Genomic DNA, 19018 nt, shown 5'->3' with positions numbered 1-19018 from the left:
GAAATGTGCTTTGAACTGAACATCCCTGGACGAAATGTCCCTTGGACCAATTGTCTTTTGGACGAAATGCCCTTTGGACCAAATATGTTTTGGACCAACTGTGTTTTGGACGAAATGTCCTTTGGACCAATTGTCTTTTGCACCAATTGTGTTTTGGAGGAAATGTCCTTTAATGTCCCTGGACCAAATCTGTTTGTACTAAATGTCTGTGGACGAAAATGCTTTGGACGAAATGTTCTTTGGCCCAATTGGCTTTTGGACGAAATGTCTTTAAACCAATTGTGTTTTGGACGAAATGTCCTTTGGACCAAATGTCTTTTGGACGAAATGTCCTTTGGACCAATTGTTTTTTGGACAGAATGTTCTTTGGAGAAATTGCCCTTTGGACCAAATGTCCCTAGACCAAATGTGTTTAAGCTAAATGTCTCTGGACGAAAATCCTTTGGACGAAATATCTTTGGACGAAACGACCCCCAACTACCCACCGTTCCATTCTGTTCTGCGCATTGTAGACAGCATCTTCTGAACACTGGTTAGCTTGTCTACGTTTTACTTTCAATATCTCCATTTTTTTCTTCTGAATCTCCATTTCTAATGAAAAAAGCTCAGGCATTTTTGGATTTTGATATTTGCAATTGTAAGAGTGGCAGTAGGAGTTCAATTTTGAGATACAGCTTGTGAGCTTTTAGAGGAGCTAACTGCTGGAAAAAAATTTTGAATCACCTGTAATATATGAATTATTATACCTAGTATAAAAAACTGAAAGTAACTATGTCTGCGTGATTATCACGGTCAAATTGCAAAGTCAAATAAAATGACATTTGGTATATAGTCAGGCCCCAATCCCAACTGGGAAGTTATCATACGCATATCACTTTCATTATAACACATATCCTTAGTGAGGAGTAGGTGTCCGAATTTTTGCAAAAAACTGAGTATCTTACAAGCCGTTCAACTTAGAGAGCTTAAATTCTGTATATAACTCTTTACTAAAAATAAACAGAACGTGTCCTGGCATTTTTAAAAATGAGTTTTGTGAGCGGGGGGGAATTCTATATATTGGAAATTGGTAGTGGGTTGATTTGTAAAACTTATCGAAAACGATTGATATTAGTTGAGAAACTAATTGAGGAATGAAAACTACAGTCCTTTGCATTTTATACCCACTGCTTTCTAATGTAATAATTGCTGAAGCTGGTGTTTAATATATGGATCGTTCAGAGCATAAGGCAATCAAACCATAAAGTTGTGAGAAAAATAGACATAACATTTGTATTCCAAGCTTAATTTCATGAGCATTTTAAATTAGTACGGCATGCTTAATTATATGGAAAACTAGTTTTTCTTTCTTTTCTTCTTACGTTGGTCTACTTTATCTTGATTTGATACTTTCAAATTTCATCCTGTTTTCTACTGAACTGTATATGTAAGCCAAGAAAGAAATAATTATATATGATAAATTTAAATTCATCTTAATTTGGAAGATGAGAAACACTTTACCATTGTATATCGTAAAGGTCAGATCCACAGGTATTGTAACAGAGCGGTGCTTGAGCGATTGACGGTAGGAATTCAAACTCCGATAAGTGAAAATTTTGCAGTCTTGTTTTATTTCAAGTGTAACCTCTTTAGTCAATGGAGAGAAGGACGTGGATCATGGGTCAGAGTTGATTACGTTGGTGGGTCCGAGTTGGTCACAATGGTTCAGAGTGGTTCATAATTGGTTGTGGGTCAATTCTGTATTCTACCATTAATTTCATAATTCGCAATCACCCTGTCCTTTAGCTTCAAGACACAATCGTGGAACGTAGAATTTAATATTAGTGATGTAATAAACCCATAATGGGTCGCTTCTTGTTTTACCTTGGTGCATTATACTTTTGCAATGGTAAGACAAGTGTTTACCTCTTCTGGGTAGTTTCACAGTTTCACATTTGTAGAGGTGGTCAAGGAGTTTTCAATGAAGGATTTATTACCATCTTGAACGCTCGCTATTTTGCACAAGTTAGCATAAAGACTCGGAACTCTTACCATTTTTTTTTAAATTTTAGTAATACTTTTAAACGACATACTACTTGATTCCCCTTACCATTTTCAAATTTTGAGTTGCACCCCTCCTGAGACCCACCGGGGAACCTTGGGGCAAATCTTTTTCCTCGACACGGGGTACCTTTGAAATTATAAAATACATGTTTTCCGGTGTTGACATGTTTCATCGTTTCAGACTTTTATTAGTGTCAACGGGCTTCATGGATACCATGTTTCTTTATTCTCTTAGTTTTCAGATACAAGCCCCCATGTCGTAAGCGTCAGTGGACCACCGATGCGCAACTGGCGACATTTCGCCAAAAGTTGGTGATCCCGCAGCTACGATCCGTGGTGGCCCCACTTCGGTTTTGAAAATTATACCACCAGCGGCAGAGACTCAACGAAACGCCAACGAATCACAAAATTTCTCCCCCAAAATATGTTAAATCGCCCATATGCTTGATTTGTTTATATTCAGGTGAGTGTAAAAAACACTAGGGGATAAAAGCAAGTATCCCAAGGTGGGCGCGAACCTTCAACCTTAAGTTTACTTGCCGCATATTCTTCTGACTTCGTCACGGAAACGATGAAGAAAATCTCGCTTGTAGAAGGATAAATTATTGAGGTCTTAATTTAGCCAATCAAACAAATCCCTCTATCTCGAGTTCTGTGAGATGGTACTGTGAACCGTTTCGAGATTTATTGCTTTCTGGTGGGGTACTATCTATGTGCAAAATTTGAGAAAATCGCCGACGCGCACCTTCGGAAACTCTCCTCTTTAGTGCAATGTTGACAAGAGATGGTGTGGGTCATTGAAACCTTGATCCACAAAATACTGACCCACTACACATCGTGACCCACAATGACTCAGCACCCAACGTGACCCATTCACCCACCATGACCCACTCTGACCCACCAACAGCTATAAACAACTCTGAACCATTGTGACCAACTCCGATCCACTAAAATACATCGTCATTAAGTTTGATCCATTATCCACGCCATCCTCTCTACTGACTTAAGAGGTTATATTTGTAATAAACCATTTTTTCCAGTAGTTAGCTCCTCTAAAAACTCATAGCCTGCATCTCAAAAGCCAAGCAGTAAGTCCTATTGCCATTGTTACAACTGGAAATATCAAAATCCAAAAGAGCCTGAACTTCTTTCTTCATTACAACCAAATGAAAAAAAGAAGAAAAATGGAGGTCTTGAAAGTAAAACATAGACAAAGTTGCCAGTGTTCAGAAAATGCTATCTAGAAGGCACTGAGCAGTATGGGTTGGTGGGTCAATGGGTCAGTGTGAGTCACAGTGATGGTGTTTCGCAGTGGGTCACGCCTTGCTGACCTACGACCCACTCATAAATCTTGACCAATTTGACCCACCGACCAACTCAATCTCTGATTTTACATTTAGTATATCATTTAAAAGACGAAACATACATCTACACAATTTTTTCTCGATTGCGAAGGCTAGCTTGATACATATAGTAGTTGAGATGGTAATTTCTTCTTAAGGTGAGAAATTGATATGATTAAAGAGCCCATCTTGAAGTGGTTACAAACTACATTCCAAAGTTATTAGAAACGCTTTCGCGACCCCAGAAAACTATTACTTCGACAAATATTTAAGTAAGTTTTTACATTTTATTAATCATATCTCCAAGCCCCTCATCCTGTAAAGATGGGGATGAATTTGGATATAACGCCATTGAGTGCCTCACTACTCATCTCAACGACCGAGAAAACAATGGATAACACTCTACAGTCATTTTACACTATTTTTACATGCCACTCTACCCAACTTCAATCCCTTGAGGTATCTGAATTCCACAGTATTTTTTCCTAGATTGAAAGTAATATGTCTCCCATGTTAGGTAAAAGTTGCTCCAGACATTCCGGAGTTTTGCTGGAATATACACGTATACATACATCAAAACATTTAGAGCTGCGTGAGCAAAGCTTTCGATGTTGCTCCTGTAAATTCAAAATCCAGGAGGCATAGTCGCTCATACCAAAACGTGGCATTAAATGACATTGTGTTTGTAACAGTGTCACGAACTCAAACTATGGATTTGACAGTAATCTCAGTCACTTGAGACATTTTATTTTTCATCCTTTATCGCCCGCCATAATAATGGGTATTGAATCAATTGAATTGATTTTGAGTTTAACGTTCCGTCAGCAGTGAGGCTATATGAGACGTAGACCTACTAATTAACGCGAACTACATGAGCTCTCGCTGGGGGCCGAATCTGGGTCTCCCACACCGAAAGCGTGTACGCTATACGCTTAACCACAAAGGAGCTTTACGATGAGAGTTAAATTTGGACTTTAACGCTTTCGGAGTTGTAATTATTAATTTCTGCAACAACGAGAACTATGTATTCGACACAAATATCGATCGCTTTTACTTTATATATATTGGCGGAGAGAAAGGGACCACATCCATATACAAAAGCCTTGCAGATTATTGAACTGAAATCCTTTGGAAAGAAATCCTATTCTGCCTTCTTTCTCGAGTATAAATAAGTCTCTTAGACATAACTTCGTGTTCGTAAATTTCCTGTTTACATAGTTTTGGGGATCGGGAGTTTTGTGTCTGTAACGAAGATTGGAGTTTGTATAATAATTTCTGTTTATACCCGAATAGTCTCTTTACCTTTCAGAAAGCGTGAATCACTTGCTGTAAAGAGAAAATTCAGAAGTAAATTCCGATGACAAATAGCTCCAAATACATACACTACATAATTTATTCATTGCAATGATATTATTTTCTTAATTTGTATTTAACATTCACATATATCATAGAATACCAACGTACTGTGAACACCTGTTATATTTTAAACATAATAATCACTTTGTTCTGCAATGATTGTATGTTATATATATACAACTGACGTATTTTAATGTAATTATTTTATATAATTTTTCATGTATTGATTAAAATAGAATTTCATAAAAAACATTGACTCAAATGGGAATCGAACCCTCGACCTTACGATTTGAAATCCAACGGCGTACCACTGAGCTACCACAAGCGTTCCTCGAATAATACTTCTAGCGATATATAACGATATTTAAGATAATAATTACATTCATATCCACTGCAAACGCTGTTTTTGTTCTACTTTGACTTTTATTTTAGTACTCAGAAGAGAATAATGTTCTATGTCTTAACTTTCACCATTCTTTTACATATGGAAAGATTCGTTTACGTATCTAAATATTCCATTAAGTATGGAGAGCAAAATGACAAACAAGCATGTGCTGGCATTAATACAGTTTCGAAATATTGTATCATTAAGTATTTCAATCAATGTTGCTTTTTTTATATATAATTGGTAACGAGTCTTATTATATTTAAAAGAAGAAAAACACATCTGCAAGATTTTTCCCGATTGCAAAGGTTGGCTTCGAGGTTCGAACCTGGTTTACTTTTTCCCGAAGATACCCGAAGTTGGACTTAGAAAACTTTTGCCTCGAAACAGCAATAAAGAATGCGCTCAACCTTTTTGAGACAAGGTGTACCTATATACACACCATTTATTAATATCGTTAAAGTTCGAACGGGAGAATGTTAGAAACCTTATACCCAAATTTCATGTTTGAAATATATTGGCACGATATAAAGAAAGAAAGAAATAAAATGAAATGAAATCTTTAAGTTTTACGTCCCACACTTATGTCAGCTGGGCTAAAGGAGACGGTGACGATGACAAATAAATGAAATGGTGGAATGAAGAAAGTGGGAGAAAACGGGGGAACGCCGAGAAAATCCACGCACACGGTGTTTGTCCACCACAAAGCTCACTTGGCACGAGTTGGGATTGAACCACGGATCCCATGCATCAGAGGTGAACGCTCTACCACTGAGCCGCCACAGAAAGAAATAAGATACATTCTGTAAATAACGAACTTTTACCACCGTTAAATTAACAACATGACTAAAATTACCAAATCATGACTAATTTTGTAAACTGAACTAACTTACATTAGTTTCTAACAGAATAAAAAATATCAAAAACTCACAATAAAGTGTTTCCTGAACGAAGAACAACATGTAAGCGAAATCCTAGGGAAACAAAAATGAGTTGATACGGGCTGTTTCAGTCTACTAGTCTCTTTTTCATTTTATTACTGTGACCAAATGAAATACGATGGAATGATGCTAGTGATATTATCATGTACACTGGATTTCAAAGTTTGCTTTCCCATCTGGTAACACTTGAAACCTATACGTACTTCAAAATGGCGCCGCCCTTAACGACGAAACAGAAATCGTGTATTGTACAGTCCACAGCAAAAAACCTGCAACATGAGCATGTAAGTTTATTGTGAAACTACGCCTAACAGTCCAGGGAATCACCATAATGTCTAAGTGGCACGAATCACGCCAGGAGAAACTTCGGCGTCCTACCCTGAACACTTATTTTGGAGCAAAACATCTCGTCGTTTCACAATAAACTTACATGCTCATGTTGCAGGTTTTTTGCTGCGGACTGTACAGTGGTATCTTGAAACGAAATAATTTACTACCGTGTAGAGAATGTTAAGAAAGGAGTGTAAGTGTGCATGTGCTCCGGACAAAACTGCAATCAAAAGGTTTGTGAAGCAATTCTACGTCATTGGAAACGTGATAGACTAACGAACGCCAAGCGTATTAAAAGAGAGACGTTCGCAGGTGAATTCGGTGATCACATGGAACAAAATCCTGATGTGTTGGATAAAATGTGAACGATAAATCGATACACTGTTGGACAACTCTGGAATTTTTCCTATGGGGATTCCTAAAGGGAAAAGCGTTCGATAGGGTTCCTCGTACACTACAAGATTTTTGGACGGCAATCATTGATTGCTGCACGCTTGTCAATAGAGATATTTACTATCCATTTCATAAAGATAGGCCCCTGACTTCGCGGTGCTGCCGTGACGTCCAGTCAAAACTTATATTGCATTGTCGTACCTCGTTGGAATTGCTGGAATGTTGTCTTTTTAATACTTAAGACATAAAAATTTTCTTTGTACTATGTAGTGAGAAAAAAATAAAAATTAATGAAAAAGTGCGTATTTTTTCGTACTTTTTTGGTAGATCAATGTTTATAGAGCTATATCTCAGAAAAGAGATCACGTGAAATAATTTCCTGTGTACAATATGTAGATGCATCCATTAACTGTAAGTTCTGAAAAGTTCAATTTTCATCACTTGATATTTTTTGTGTAATTAAAACAAATGTGCGAAGCTCTGATCTCCTTTACCATGGTAGGTAGAGAAACGTACAAAATACTGTTCGAAAATTTGGAAGTCTAGTGTTCCAAATATTTGGAACTATTAACAAAAAAGGGTTTAGTTGGTAGAGTATTTATTTTTTTAAAAAATGTTTTTACTTCAACATGTTCTCTGCGTTAAGCGGTGAGCCATGTTGCAACCCAATCTTTAAATTCCCCGCGCTTATATGAAGAAACAGCATACAGTAAATGGAAGTGCGGCAACGCTGTCGTAAGTGTTGTCGCGTTCAGGAAGTTTGTAGCGCGTAGCCTACTTCATAAGAATGTAATAGGAAAAAGTATTTATTATAACCTTTCACAAATCATAAAAACATTAATGCATGTACACTCATGTATAAAATTATTGTCGCATGTCTATAAATATGTTGTTGTAGGAATATAATTTGATAACGAATTCGCCTGGTATTTCTTATAATGTTAGTATGTGTATAATCGGCAAAGACATGTAGGCTATGTGGAAAATTTCATATCAAAAGAGCAGTAAATAAGAACAATAAAACGAAACTAAAATTTTCTTATCCATTTAGCAACATTTTGTTTTACTCATGCTAATTTTCGTATTCTTTTCCTATGAAATTTACCACAAATATACATTTCCCGACTCTACATATAGTATCAGTATTAAAAGTACCCTGCAAAATCATTATCAAATTATATTCTTACAAGAAGACAGTTATAGATATGCGACAATAATTTTGGACATGAGTGTACACATCTCAATGTAATCGAAATAAAATGTTGAAGTAACACATCCAAAAACTCATCTCTTAATCTATTTACTTCATTCACTTTCGTCATGACTTTGTTGACTCATCGCTGCTCCTGCTATCTTCCCTAATATTTATAAACAATTGCTCCATTTCTACCTCAAGATCTATCAGTATACACACTCTCCAGATTACGAACATGTTAAAGGTTAAAAAGAAATGTGCCTTGGCAATCACGTGTTCACCCAAGTTCTGCGATCAATTCCCTTGCCGAATGTACAGTAACACAGAATGGGTCCTTTGTTTTCTTTCAACGAAAGAAAACAATGCAATGAGTAGGTGACGAGGGCTGTATTTGCGTCTAATCACGTCGCACTGATTAAGGCTTCAATACTTCCCTTCGGTTCGTAGGCGTCAAAAACTTACACACGCATTCATATCATATGGGTTCATTGCAATGAGACGGACGAACGGGCATTTATATTTTCGTGAGTATATCTTGTGCTTTTTGATTTTAAAAAAAAGTGGATATTTCTTCACGAGCGGCGGTATTACAAAAAGAAGAGGCAAAATGTTTAGCGATAATGAAATTGCTGAGCTGATGAATGACTCTGACTCAGACGGTTACGAGTTAGTAATTAATAGTAAAAACATTGATTATTCTGTGCTCAGTGGCGTATCCGGGAGTGAACAAGATAGTAACTCTGTTTCAAGTAAACCTGAGGCTGCACCGAAAAAAAAAAAAAAAAAAAAACGCGTCATTCCTATTCAAAGGCAGATTCTAATGTAGCTTGGAGCTCTTAGATCTGAAAACAGATTTTCTGTGAAGTGTAAACTCAATATTACATATCAACTAAGGTTGTATCATATAATAAACTTTGTGCGTGTTTTTGTTTCTGTGCAAGTGTATTTTGTACTGCGTGCAATAAGTGAAGAACTGACAAAAAGCAACAAATTTTCGAAGACCATCACATGCAAATCCAAACAAGATAAGAGTTCGCTTTTCTAATTTTGAACACTTGGTACATTTACTGTATATCCTGTTAATTTCTAAAAAATTGGTTTAAAATCTGTGGAGACATTACATTTTTAAAATATCTCTAAAAAGTGACGGACAGTGCGTAACAAGTTTAAATACCCGTCCGGCTGAGAGTGTATACGCGTCAGAAAAATGTGGCAACGTAGCACTCCGTATAAACTGCGATAGCGAAGGGCGCAAAGCAGAGAAAATCATAATGTCATATTTGTGATTGTTTATCTTTTAAAACAAGTCAAAACAGTTTGGTTGAAAAAGCTACTTTAAGATCTTTCTAAAAGTTTTTTTCAGATTGTTAATACACCGCCGCAATTCAGAGATAATGATGTCTCACTTTTTGCTGAATAACAAGAAAATTACTACGTGTTGAGTAATGAAATTTTCAGAACTTGCAGGTAATATATGCATCTACATATCTTGCACAGGAAATTATTTTATGTTAACTCCTTTTCGAGATATAGTCCTACAAACATTGATTTACCAAAAAAATACGAAAAAATACGCACTTTTTCATTAATTTCTATTTTTTTCTCATTATACAGTACAAAGAAAATTTGTATGTCTTAAGTATTGAAAAGACAACATTCCAACAATTCCAACGAGGTACGACAATGCAGTATAAGTTTTGACTGGACGTCACAGAAGCACCTCGAAGTCAGGGGCCTATCTTTATGAAATGGATAGTAAGTTGCTTTCTGTTAAAAGGGTGTATATGCAATAAATATTTTTTTTTTTTCGGAAATGACAAAAAACTGTTTTCTTACGAGACGGTTTGGTTTATGAAAAAAAGAAAAATGCCTTATATTTTTAACACGTTTCAAGAAACACAGGTCCTTTTACCACAAGTTGTTACATCTATCTCTAAAATATTCATTTCTTTTAAAAAGTTAAAATTGTGGAAATGTTACATACGCCCTTTTAACAGAAAGCGATTCATTTGTAGACGGGTTTCCCAGAACTTTATGATTCGCATGCGGGAGATTCGCAACAGGCATGGGGGATACATTGAACATGTCATATATTTTGTTCCCCAGTAATGAAGCTTAGAATAGTACTCTTTATAGTGATGCTTTGGCTATTTGTATACGTTAATTCGTTTGGTCACAGTAATAAAAGGAAAAAGTGACCAATTGACTGAAACAACCTATATCTGTTTCTTGGTATATGATACTTTTTCCTTGTCTGCCAGTTCAGTTTGAATTTAGGCAACCCGTACAGCATATATGACAAAAATGCCTAAATTTCAGGAACTAGACAAAGTGAATAGGCAACTAACATGACCCTAGCTATATGTTGGGTTGCATAATTTACACTCGCTGGCAACCAATGAAATACCAATACCAGTTCGAAAATACCAATAAAGCTAGCCAGCCAACCTTGAATTTAATATAGGACTCATAAATAGAGAATGTTATAAAGGGATTTTTTTAATTGTCGAATCCACTACGAGAAAACGAAAGTAATATAAGGTGATTAAAAAACGGGAAATTTTGAAGATTAAATAATTTCATGGAAACAATTTTAAAAATATATATATATTTACCTCATTTAATAGTTAAAATAATGCTATTTTAAAATACATACAGTATAATTTATTTTTCGAAGATGACATCTTGCAGGTGAACTCCTCTACACAAACATTCCTACAGTCTCTTCGTTACATTGTTCATGGTTTGACCTAACATCTCAACTGGAATTTCGGCAATTGCTTCTCAGATTTTGGCTTTCAATTCTTCCATTGTAGCAGGTCGACTAAGGAATACTTTGCTTTTATGATGACCTCCGAAAAAGAAATCTCAGGATTTCTTATGACAGCATCTCGAATAGCTTGGATATTGTCTGATGTACGAATGGTTCGCACACGGCCTGGAAGTTTCTTTTTAATTGCCGAACCAGTTTGCTCGAAATTACGTAATTTGTTTTAATTCCGTGTGCTGATGTAAAACGATTGTCGCGTCCTACATTAAAATAACGGCGAAATTCTCTACGTGCCCCCTCCACACTGCCATTGTTCTTGTAAAACGCTTTGATCCGAAAGCACGTTGCGCACCACTAAAAGCATTCATGATAACTCAATGGCAGGGTGTCGTTGACAGGCTGGCGTACGTTATTCAGTGTTACCAAACGCCCACTGTTGCCAACACAACTTTCAAAATTTCCAGTTTCTTTCCTGTTCTTGAATGAGAAAATCATTAAAATGCAAAACAAAGAAAAAATTTTTTTAAAAAAAAAAAGAAAAACTCTATCCCCAAAAAGCCGCCTTCTTTGTACCTCTAGCTGGATCTTAAAAAAGCATAAAAGAAGTGGTGGTTAAGGTTTTGTTAGAACTACACCAATGAAAAGTGTGCAAACTAAAACAACCAACCATCTACTCTGAAATAGTCACTACTATATATATATATATATATATATATATATATATATATATATATATATATATATAAAGCCTCAAATATTTAAAAAATATATATGGATAACAACTTACGGCTTTCATCTCCTCAAATGGCTTGATTTTATCTTCTTGAAGTTTTAGTTTCTCTGCTTGTTCCTGCGAATACCTTCGAAGTTCTTTGATTTGAGATTCATACGATTTCTGAGACATATTCCCTGTTACGGAAATAAGCAGTAGATAGTAAAAATAAAGGCACTGCAAAAGTAACAATCTGATCTTACAAGCAAGTATTTTTTTGTAAACGAATTTTCAGTAATGATCAGCAAAAAATTTAAATTAGCCATTCTCGAAAATTGAAATAGGAGTTTTATATTTCGTAAGATGAATAGTGTTACGGAAAATATTTTTAGAAATATATTGGGAATGGTTTCTATCACAATGCATTGATTTCATCTTTCGTTTTCAACGTAGAGATATTGTAGTGCTATGAAGTAGAAAAATAGATTTTTTCTAAGCGACAGTTCAGCTCTATCATTTCACTTCATGATAGTCTCCCTACGTTTGGCTCCAGAGATGATATCCGATCAGGAATGTAATTCATCAACTTCCTGTATAGCTTAGTCCTTTCGAAACCCCGAGAAAACCCGGTCACACGGTATCTGTCCACCACAAAGTTTACTTGGCGCGAGCTGGGATCGAACCAAGGGCTCCATGCACCAGAGGTGAACGCCCTATTAAGGAGCCACCACAGCCTTGTGTTACAGTAGTATACTTGTGAAGAGCAGAGAAGTGTAGTTCACTTTTTGTAGACAAACGGATAACAACGGAGTGAAATTTACAAGGAATTGAGGTGCGTGTATGGTAAAGACTGTATGGACATCTCGAGATGGAGCAAATTCTTATCCAAGTACCGAGTATCCAGTAAAGTATCAAGCGAATAGATTACTAATATCATTAAAGGGATAATTCATGATGACTGCCACATCCATCATTGAACATGTTTAACATTTTGTATAGTACAGTGAATGATGTGGTGCATGACAAACTGAAAGATCGTGGAGTGAATGCTCAGTGGGTGCAAAAGAACCTCAAAGGCGTCCGTTAGGGACAGCGAATGATGATATGCTTGGACTAGTCGGCACGATACGCTGAAGGAAGACACGCATTTCTGGAATGTATCGTTATTGACGATGAGCCCTAGGCATACTATTACACACCTGAAAGAAAGTAGGCATGCAAGTGGTTGTACTGGTAAATCTTCCAACACGCAAGACCACTGTCAATGCTGAAAATGTCAAATCCTTTATGATAATATGCGACCCCGTAGTGTTCCCCCTGTTCGTGACAAATTCGAGAAGTTTGGGTGGGAAGTGCTCGAGCACGCGCCGGACAATCCTGGTCTGGCACCTTCAGACTATCATCTTGAAGAAATTCTTGAACGGTCACCGCTTCAATTTCAATGACAAAGTCAAATCATTTGTGCCCGCATTGCTATAATCCCAAAAGATGAACAGAATATTTTGAAACTTGTACCACGATGGAAAAAATGTGCTCAGAGACTTGGCCGCTATGGTGAAAAATAGTTTTAATAGAGACTTTACTTTGTATCTATTCTTGATATGACATTTCTTTTATAGGGATACACACATAGGACAGGAAACGGTAGCCCTGTCCTATGTGTATATCACCACCTCCAAACGATCTCCTCTAAATCGGTTTCGTCTGTTATATGTTCATTAAACTTATAATACTTGCAGCGCATGGAAAAAGTTTGTAATACCTAATGCGAAAGAAAAATGTTTTAAAAATACATTTTAAATGACATCCACACGTTAAAATAATTAAAACTGAAATCACTAATCCATTTCGTTCCTGTTGCTTAAAAAGGATGCATTTATTATATACTTTTGCGTTAGTCAGAATTTGATCTTATTTTTTTTTTTTTTTTTAGGGTTTTTTAACCTTTTACACCAATATAAAGGCAATAAATCCACTGGATTTCCGTAAACTATTTTTGTTTCCTTTTGAATAGCTTATTTTTAAATTTCCTAAACAGCTGTAGTTCAAACTTCACGTACTGCTAAAACCTATATTTCAATAGGATAATATATTGGAAATATAACAATGATAGGTGAGTTATTAATACATTCATATTCTGACAGACCGAAAGTATTTGAGAACAAGATCCTGAGACGAATATTCGGACCCAAGAGGAACTGGAATGGGGAATGGTGGAAACTTCATAACGAGGAACTACGTAATTTATACCATTTACCAAACATTGTTAGGGTCATAAAGTCTAGGAGGCTCAGGGGTGCAGGTCATGTAGCCAGAATGGAAGAAAGTAGGAACGCTTTCAAAGTCTTAACTGGAAGACCAATCGGAAAACGACGATTAGGAAGACTTAGGCACATTAAGATGGATCTCGCAGAAACAGGAACATAAAGTAGAAACTGGATCCAGCTGGCTAAGGACGGAAGTCAATGGAGAGCTTTTGTGACCGCGGCATTGAACTTACGGGTTCCATAGAGTAAGTTAGTTTTGTTCTGACAGAATACTTTTGGTTTGCTTTTAGTATGTAATGCTGCCTATCTTTGGTAAAGATACGGTGATGGTTTCCTGTTGCCCTTCACCAGTTAGGAGTGGACTTGTTTGCCAATACATCGACAGATTTCGCCTTTGCCCACTTCCTACCGCAGGAATACCTAGACCTTTCTTATAGATCGGGATCTTCACTATGAGGACAGCTCTACAGGTCAAAGTATCGTTGCCCAGGACTCGCCCCTAAGAGGCATGTGCGGTGTCCTAACATACCCGGGCCCCCTGTAAATACACGCTTAGATCTGCAGACAGTGAGAAAAAATTAAGGCAGATCTAAATGGCATGGAACAGGTACTTGGCAGCAAATTCAACATGAAGATTAACAAGAGTAAACATAAATTATGAGACCCATTCGAAAGGAAACGACAAGAACAAGTTGAAAATTCTAAAAGAGCATTGCCAGAACGAATTTAAAAGAACTGTTTGTTGTCTACGGCAAATTGCTTCTATACACACACATATATATATAAATGGTAGGCTATTTATCTCTTATAGAGGAATAATAATTGCATATGGAAAGCTGGAATGTCTAAAAAGCAAGTTACTTGAGCCATGAGCCTGGATATTAAAACAGTAAGGTATTGAATGGAAGGATTGGAAGCAGAAGGGGAACAGGGATTACAAACTAAAGTGAGACTGACAATCAGCAGACCGCAAGTGACAACGGAAGACGAAAATGTTTCGATTATTGAAGGTAACGCAGCAAGCCCGTTCGCTGCTGCAACAAACCTGAAAACAACTTTAGGTCTGGAATGCACTGCAGAGACATGTAGCTGTACTCATATTATTTGTTCTGTTTCGCAGATCAAACTAAGAGATGCACATATACATGCTCCCTTAGAGTTCGCAAGGACGCATATCAACAAGCCACAAGACTTTTGGAATCGTATAATCGGGAGTGACGAAAAAGTGTTTAGTTTATACGAAGGAGGAAACTTGTTAAAACGTTCTACGATATGTAGTTTTACGAAGATACATGCTTGAAATGGAGGGTTCAAAACTGAAAAATTCGCAAAATATCATTTGTTTATGACTTGCGATTCCCGACATATGGCTCCTTAAATCTCCCAAAATCCGAACTTTTTTGACCAATATCTGGGGGACGGTCGCCAGTTGGTCAGTGGCCACCGGTTACTATTTGGTACCAAAATGTTCATCATCCTTTTAGGTACTGATCAACATCAATATGATCTCTCTATGACTTATGGTTCCCGAGATATCGCTCCTTAAATCTCCTGAAATCGGAACTTTTTGGCTAAAATTTCAAGAACAGTAAAAATTCATCACTTGTTTCAGATAATTTTTGATGCTCCGTCGAACGAAGGGTATAAAATTCAAAAATTCGCAAATAACAGACAGGCACAAAAAACATAGAGAATTCAGTAACAAACTTTTTAAGTGTGTTGAAAATGAAGATCAAAATAGATAATCTGGTGGAAGAAGTGGGGGAATTCTGTTAGTTAGAGAGTAAAATAAAGAGCGATAACAGGCACAAACAAGATGTAAAATACAGAGTAGCTCAGGCGAAGACGCTATTTGAAGAAAAGAAGCTTCCAACCGTAAACATCGGCATAGAACTGAAGAAAAAGGCCAATGAAAGCATGTGTGGAGCGTGCCATTGTATAGGTGTGAAAAATAGACACTAGAAGAACGGAAGCCTTTGAAATGTTGCACTATGAAAGAATGATCAAAATTAGATGGACGGACAAGGTATCAATTGAGAAACTATTAAAAATGGAAGAATAGAAAAGGAACATACTGAAGAATATTTCGAAAAGACGAGATAGGATGATTGGACACATTATGAGAAAAAGAGAAATCACGTTAGTAGCTATGGAGGGAATTGAACACGCAGAGGAAGGGTGTGATTGAAATATACGGACCAAATAATACAAGATATCGGGAAGAAAACCTACAAATAATGGAAAGTTTGGCCCACAATAGGAAAGGGTGAAATGCTGCGTCAAACCAATCGAGAGTTGATCATTGGAGTGTAAATTGACCGACCCCGCTCAAAAGTTATGCCAACACTCAATAACAAGTTGCTGGCTACACCACCGTCTGGTCATACTTTCTTCTACCTGATTTGTTGTGTGTCACTTATTGAGTTGTTCTCGTGTTTCAATGAGCTTCATTAACATCGGACAACAACGACATAAGATATATATGCCAGTTATTTTAGATTTTTAATGAATAACGAAAATAAGAAAAACAGAAACTTTACCTTGCTCTTGTTGATATTTCACTTTCTCCCACAGCCTCTCCATCTCCTTTGCATGCCTTTCCTCCAATCGTCTTAGTTTCATCTCCCACTCTCTTTCTTGCGACGAAAATTTATCTTCTACTGTTTCCAAATCTATTCCGTTCTGAAATTTAAAAGTAGTAAGAGCATCACCATTAAGAGTGTCCGTGTATCACCGCTAGGAGACGATACAGAACAACAGACACAATCTGCCTATTCTACATATACAATACATAAACTCTGGTACACAGTAAAACGGGTCACGCACTACAAGTTTTAATTTCGTCCGGTAGATGTCAGACTCTAGAGAGATGTTTGCTGCTATCTAACGGTGAGATGCGTAACTTATATTACCTCAGTTTCAACAGAAAACGGATTTGGATAGGTACCGTTGAAGTCACCGTTACTAACGAAAATGTTAACGGACTCGGACCTGATAATTGCTGTAAGTATCTATTGTAAAAATCAGAATTCAGAAACACGCTTTAGTTCAAGACCTATCGTGTGGAGTAACGGACAGACGTAAGTCACCGTTATACGTTGAATTAAAATGAAAATGAATCAAGGGCTACGGTAGCCAAATGTAGTACATTCAATTAGGCGATGCATGGTCAGCACATCAGCTCTCAGATGTCATTACTTCTGACTTTCTCAATCTGAGTTCGCTACTTCTTAATTCATGTCTCACCATATTGGAAAAAATAAAATGAAATCTGCCAGTTTTACGTCTCACGATTATGCCTTGAAGACTAAGAGGGACGATAATGTTAATAAACGAAAGGTGGAATGAAGGCAGTGGTAGGAAACGGAAGAATTAGAGAAAACCAACCCAATTGTAGTTGTCCATCACAATGCAAATTCAGTGTGAATGATAGAAACAGGGACCCCACGCACCAGAGGTGAGCGCTCTACACTGAGTCACCGCTACCCTTCATGACGACGGGCCAACACCAGAAAATGTTAGCGATCTAATTGGTAGTATAACCATGGACCTCGCACTACAAGTACGAAGTCACGTGTGCTAACAATGCGGCTAAGCAACTCGATAACAAACAAACAACAACAAAAAAAAAAAAAGACTTTCCTGTTTCTTTATTTAACGCTCTGTACTCACAATCTGCAGAAGGTAAACTGTGATGCACATGCTGATGAGAAAGAGCCTTCTTTTGGGGCAGAGCTCGAAATAGTTTTTTGAAATCTTATGTAAGGTTAAAGGGAGTTTCTGGGAAGTAAGTTTTTAAATATAACTGTACAATATTTGTGATGATAATATATATATATATATATATATATATATATATATATATATATATATATATATATATATATATATATTATCGGGGATGACAAATGGAATATACTGCATATCACTAGAATGAATTTTTGATATCACTATACAGGGCAAGGTAAAATGATGGAACCATTTCAGAAATGTATTCCGTGAAATCTAATAAACACGTTATTGTAAGACATGAGCTAAGAAAGGTAAACTGTCCAAGTTTTCTTCAAATATATCAGAAGTGTTCCATGTCAGAACCTCGCGTAACACGGTACACATCAAGCTGATAGTCTATCACCTGCCAAACCTTCTGTAGTATGTTGCGGTCAATAGCAAGACAGTCGATTTTCGTTTACAGATGCAGCCCGAATCTTTGAAATGTTCATACCAATTACGAATGGCCTTCCCCGTGGGGGGAAGGTGGGTTCCCTGATATTTGGGCACGTGCCGTTGCACACACTAACTATAGACTTGTTTACATGATAATCAAGCACACAAAAGGATCTCTATTCTCCAATCAACGCCATTTTCCTTAAATGCTCGCTGCTAACTCTTAGCGATACAAAGTAGGAACTAAACTTTGAAAGTTAATCTTTTGAAGCGCATGTCTGATAATAACATATGCTTATTAGATTTCACATAATACATTTCTGAAATCGGGTCCATCATTTTGACTTGCCCTGTATTAAGAGAAGTGGCTTTGAGCACGTCAATTGCTTGCCTACTCCACTGATCTACAACGTGAATTTATGCATATACTTTGAATATTATGAGTGAATAAAATATACCAATTTATTAACAGTTCTCTAACTTCTGTCTACCGCACAAGCAGCTGTTTGTGTTGTTTTAGTAAACACAATATGACATCCACTTTTTCTTTTCTACAAAATTTTAACATTATATATATATTTCTTCTAATACCGGAATACATTACTTTGTGTGGTGATTTCATTTTTCATTTCCACCTTCCACTTCAAATCATAACAATTATTTTAACATTATTATAACTAGACATCGGATTTTTATGCAAATGTATATTTCGTTTTGTGATATGCACCTCTGTTAAACTTGGTAGGGATTTCTAACAGCAATAATACAGCTTAAATTTGAAGTTTTATAGTGCATATAAATGCATATTTTAAGCGTTGAGGCTGTATTAGTATTTAAGAGCATATTTTACAAGTTTTTTTTATTTCAGATCTATGCTTAAAGCACGCAATGTAAGCCAGTTTTAGTATGTATTTTCAATGCATTTTAATATCTATGCAACAGAATGGCTTTTTGCATGAGAGGATGGAAGAATGCCTCGTTTATGGAGGACCCATAATGTTAGCAACCAATCAGCAGAGCAAAGACGCTTACAATTGCATAAGACGTTAAGAGAAATCTGATAATGATAAAGACTCATTCTAATATAATGCCGACATCAATTCAGAAAAAAAGAAA

The 19018-nt window shown here is 36.6% G+C and overlaps 1 protein-coding gene across 7 annotated transcripts in view; it reads right to left on the bottom strand.

Annotated features, from left to right (window-relative positions):
* DZIP1 (DAZ interacting zinc finger protein 1) overlaps nt 1–19018 on the bottom strand; it is a 91777-nt gene that overhangs the window by 50204 nt on the left and 22555 nt on the right. For all 7 annotated transcript variants that reach the window (XM_081769980.1, XM_081769983.1, XM_081769979.1 and 4 more), the window contains exons 8-9: nt 16276–16417; nt 11544–11665 (exon numbers count right to left, since the gene is read on the bottom strand). In XM_081769980.1, coding sequence (XP_081626106.1) covers nt 11544–11665; nt 16276–16417 — 264 coding nt within the window. The remainder of the gene's footprint in view (nt 1–11543; nt 11666–16275; nt 16418–19018) is intronic.

This window comes from Thermobia domestica, chromosome 8 (assembly GCF_964235325.1).
Source record: "Thermobia domestica chromosome 8, izTheDome1.hap1.1, whole genome shotgun sequence".
NCBI lineage: Eukaryota > Metazoa > Arthropoda > Insecta > Zygentoma > Lepismatidae > Thermobia > Thermobia domestica.
The sequence above is the reverse complement of the archived record's forward strand: the minus strand, read 5'-3'. Positions and strand labels throughout refer to the sequence as shown.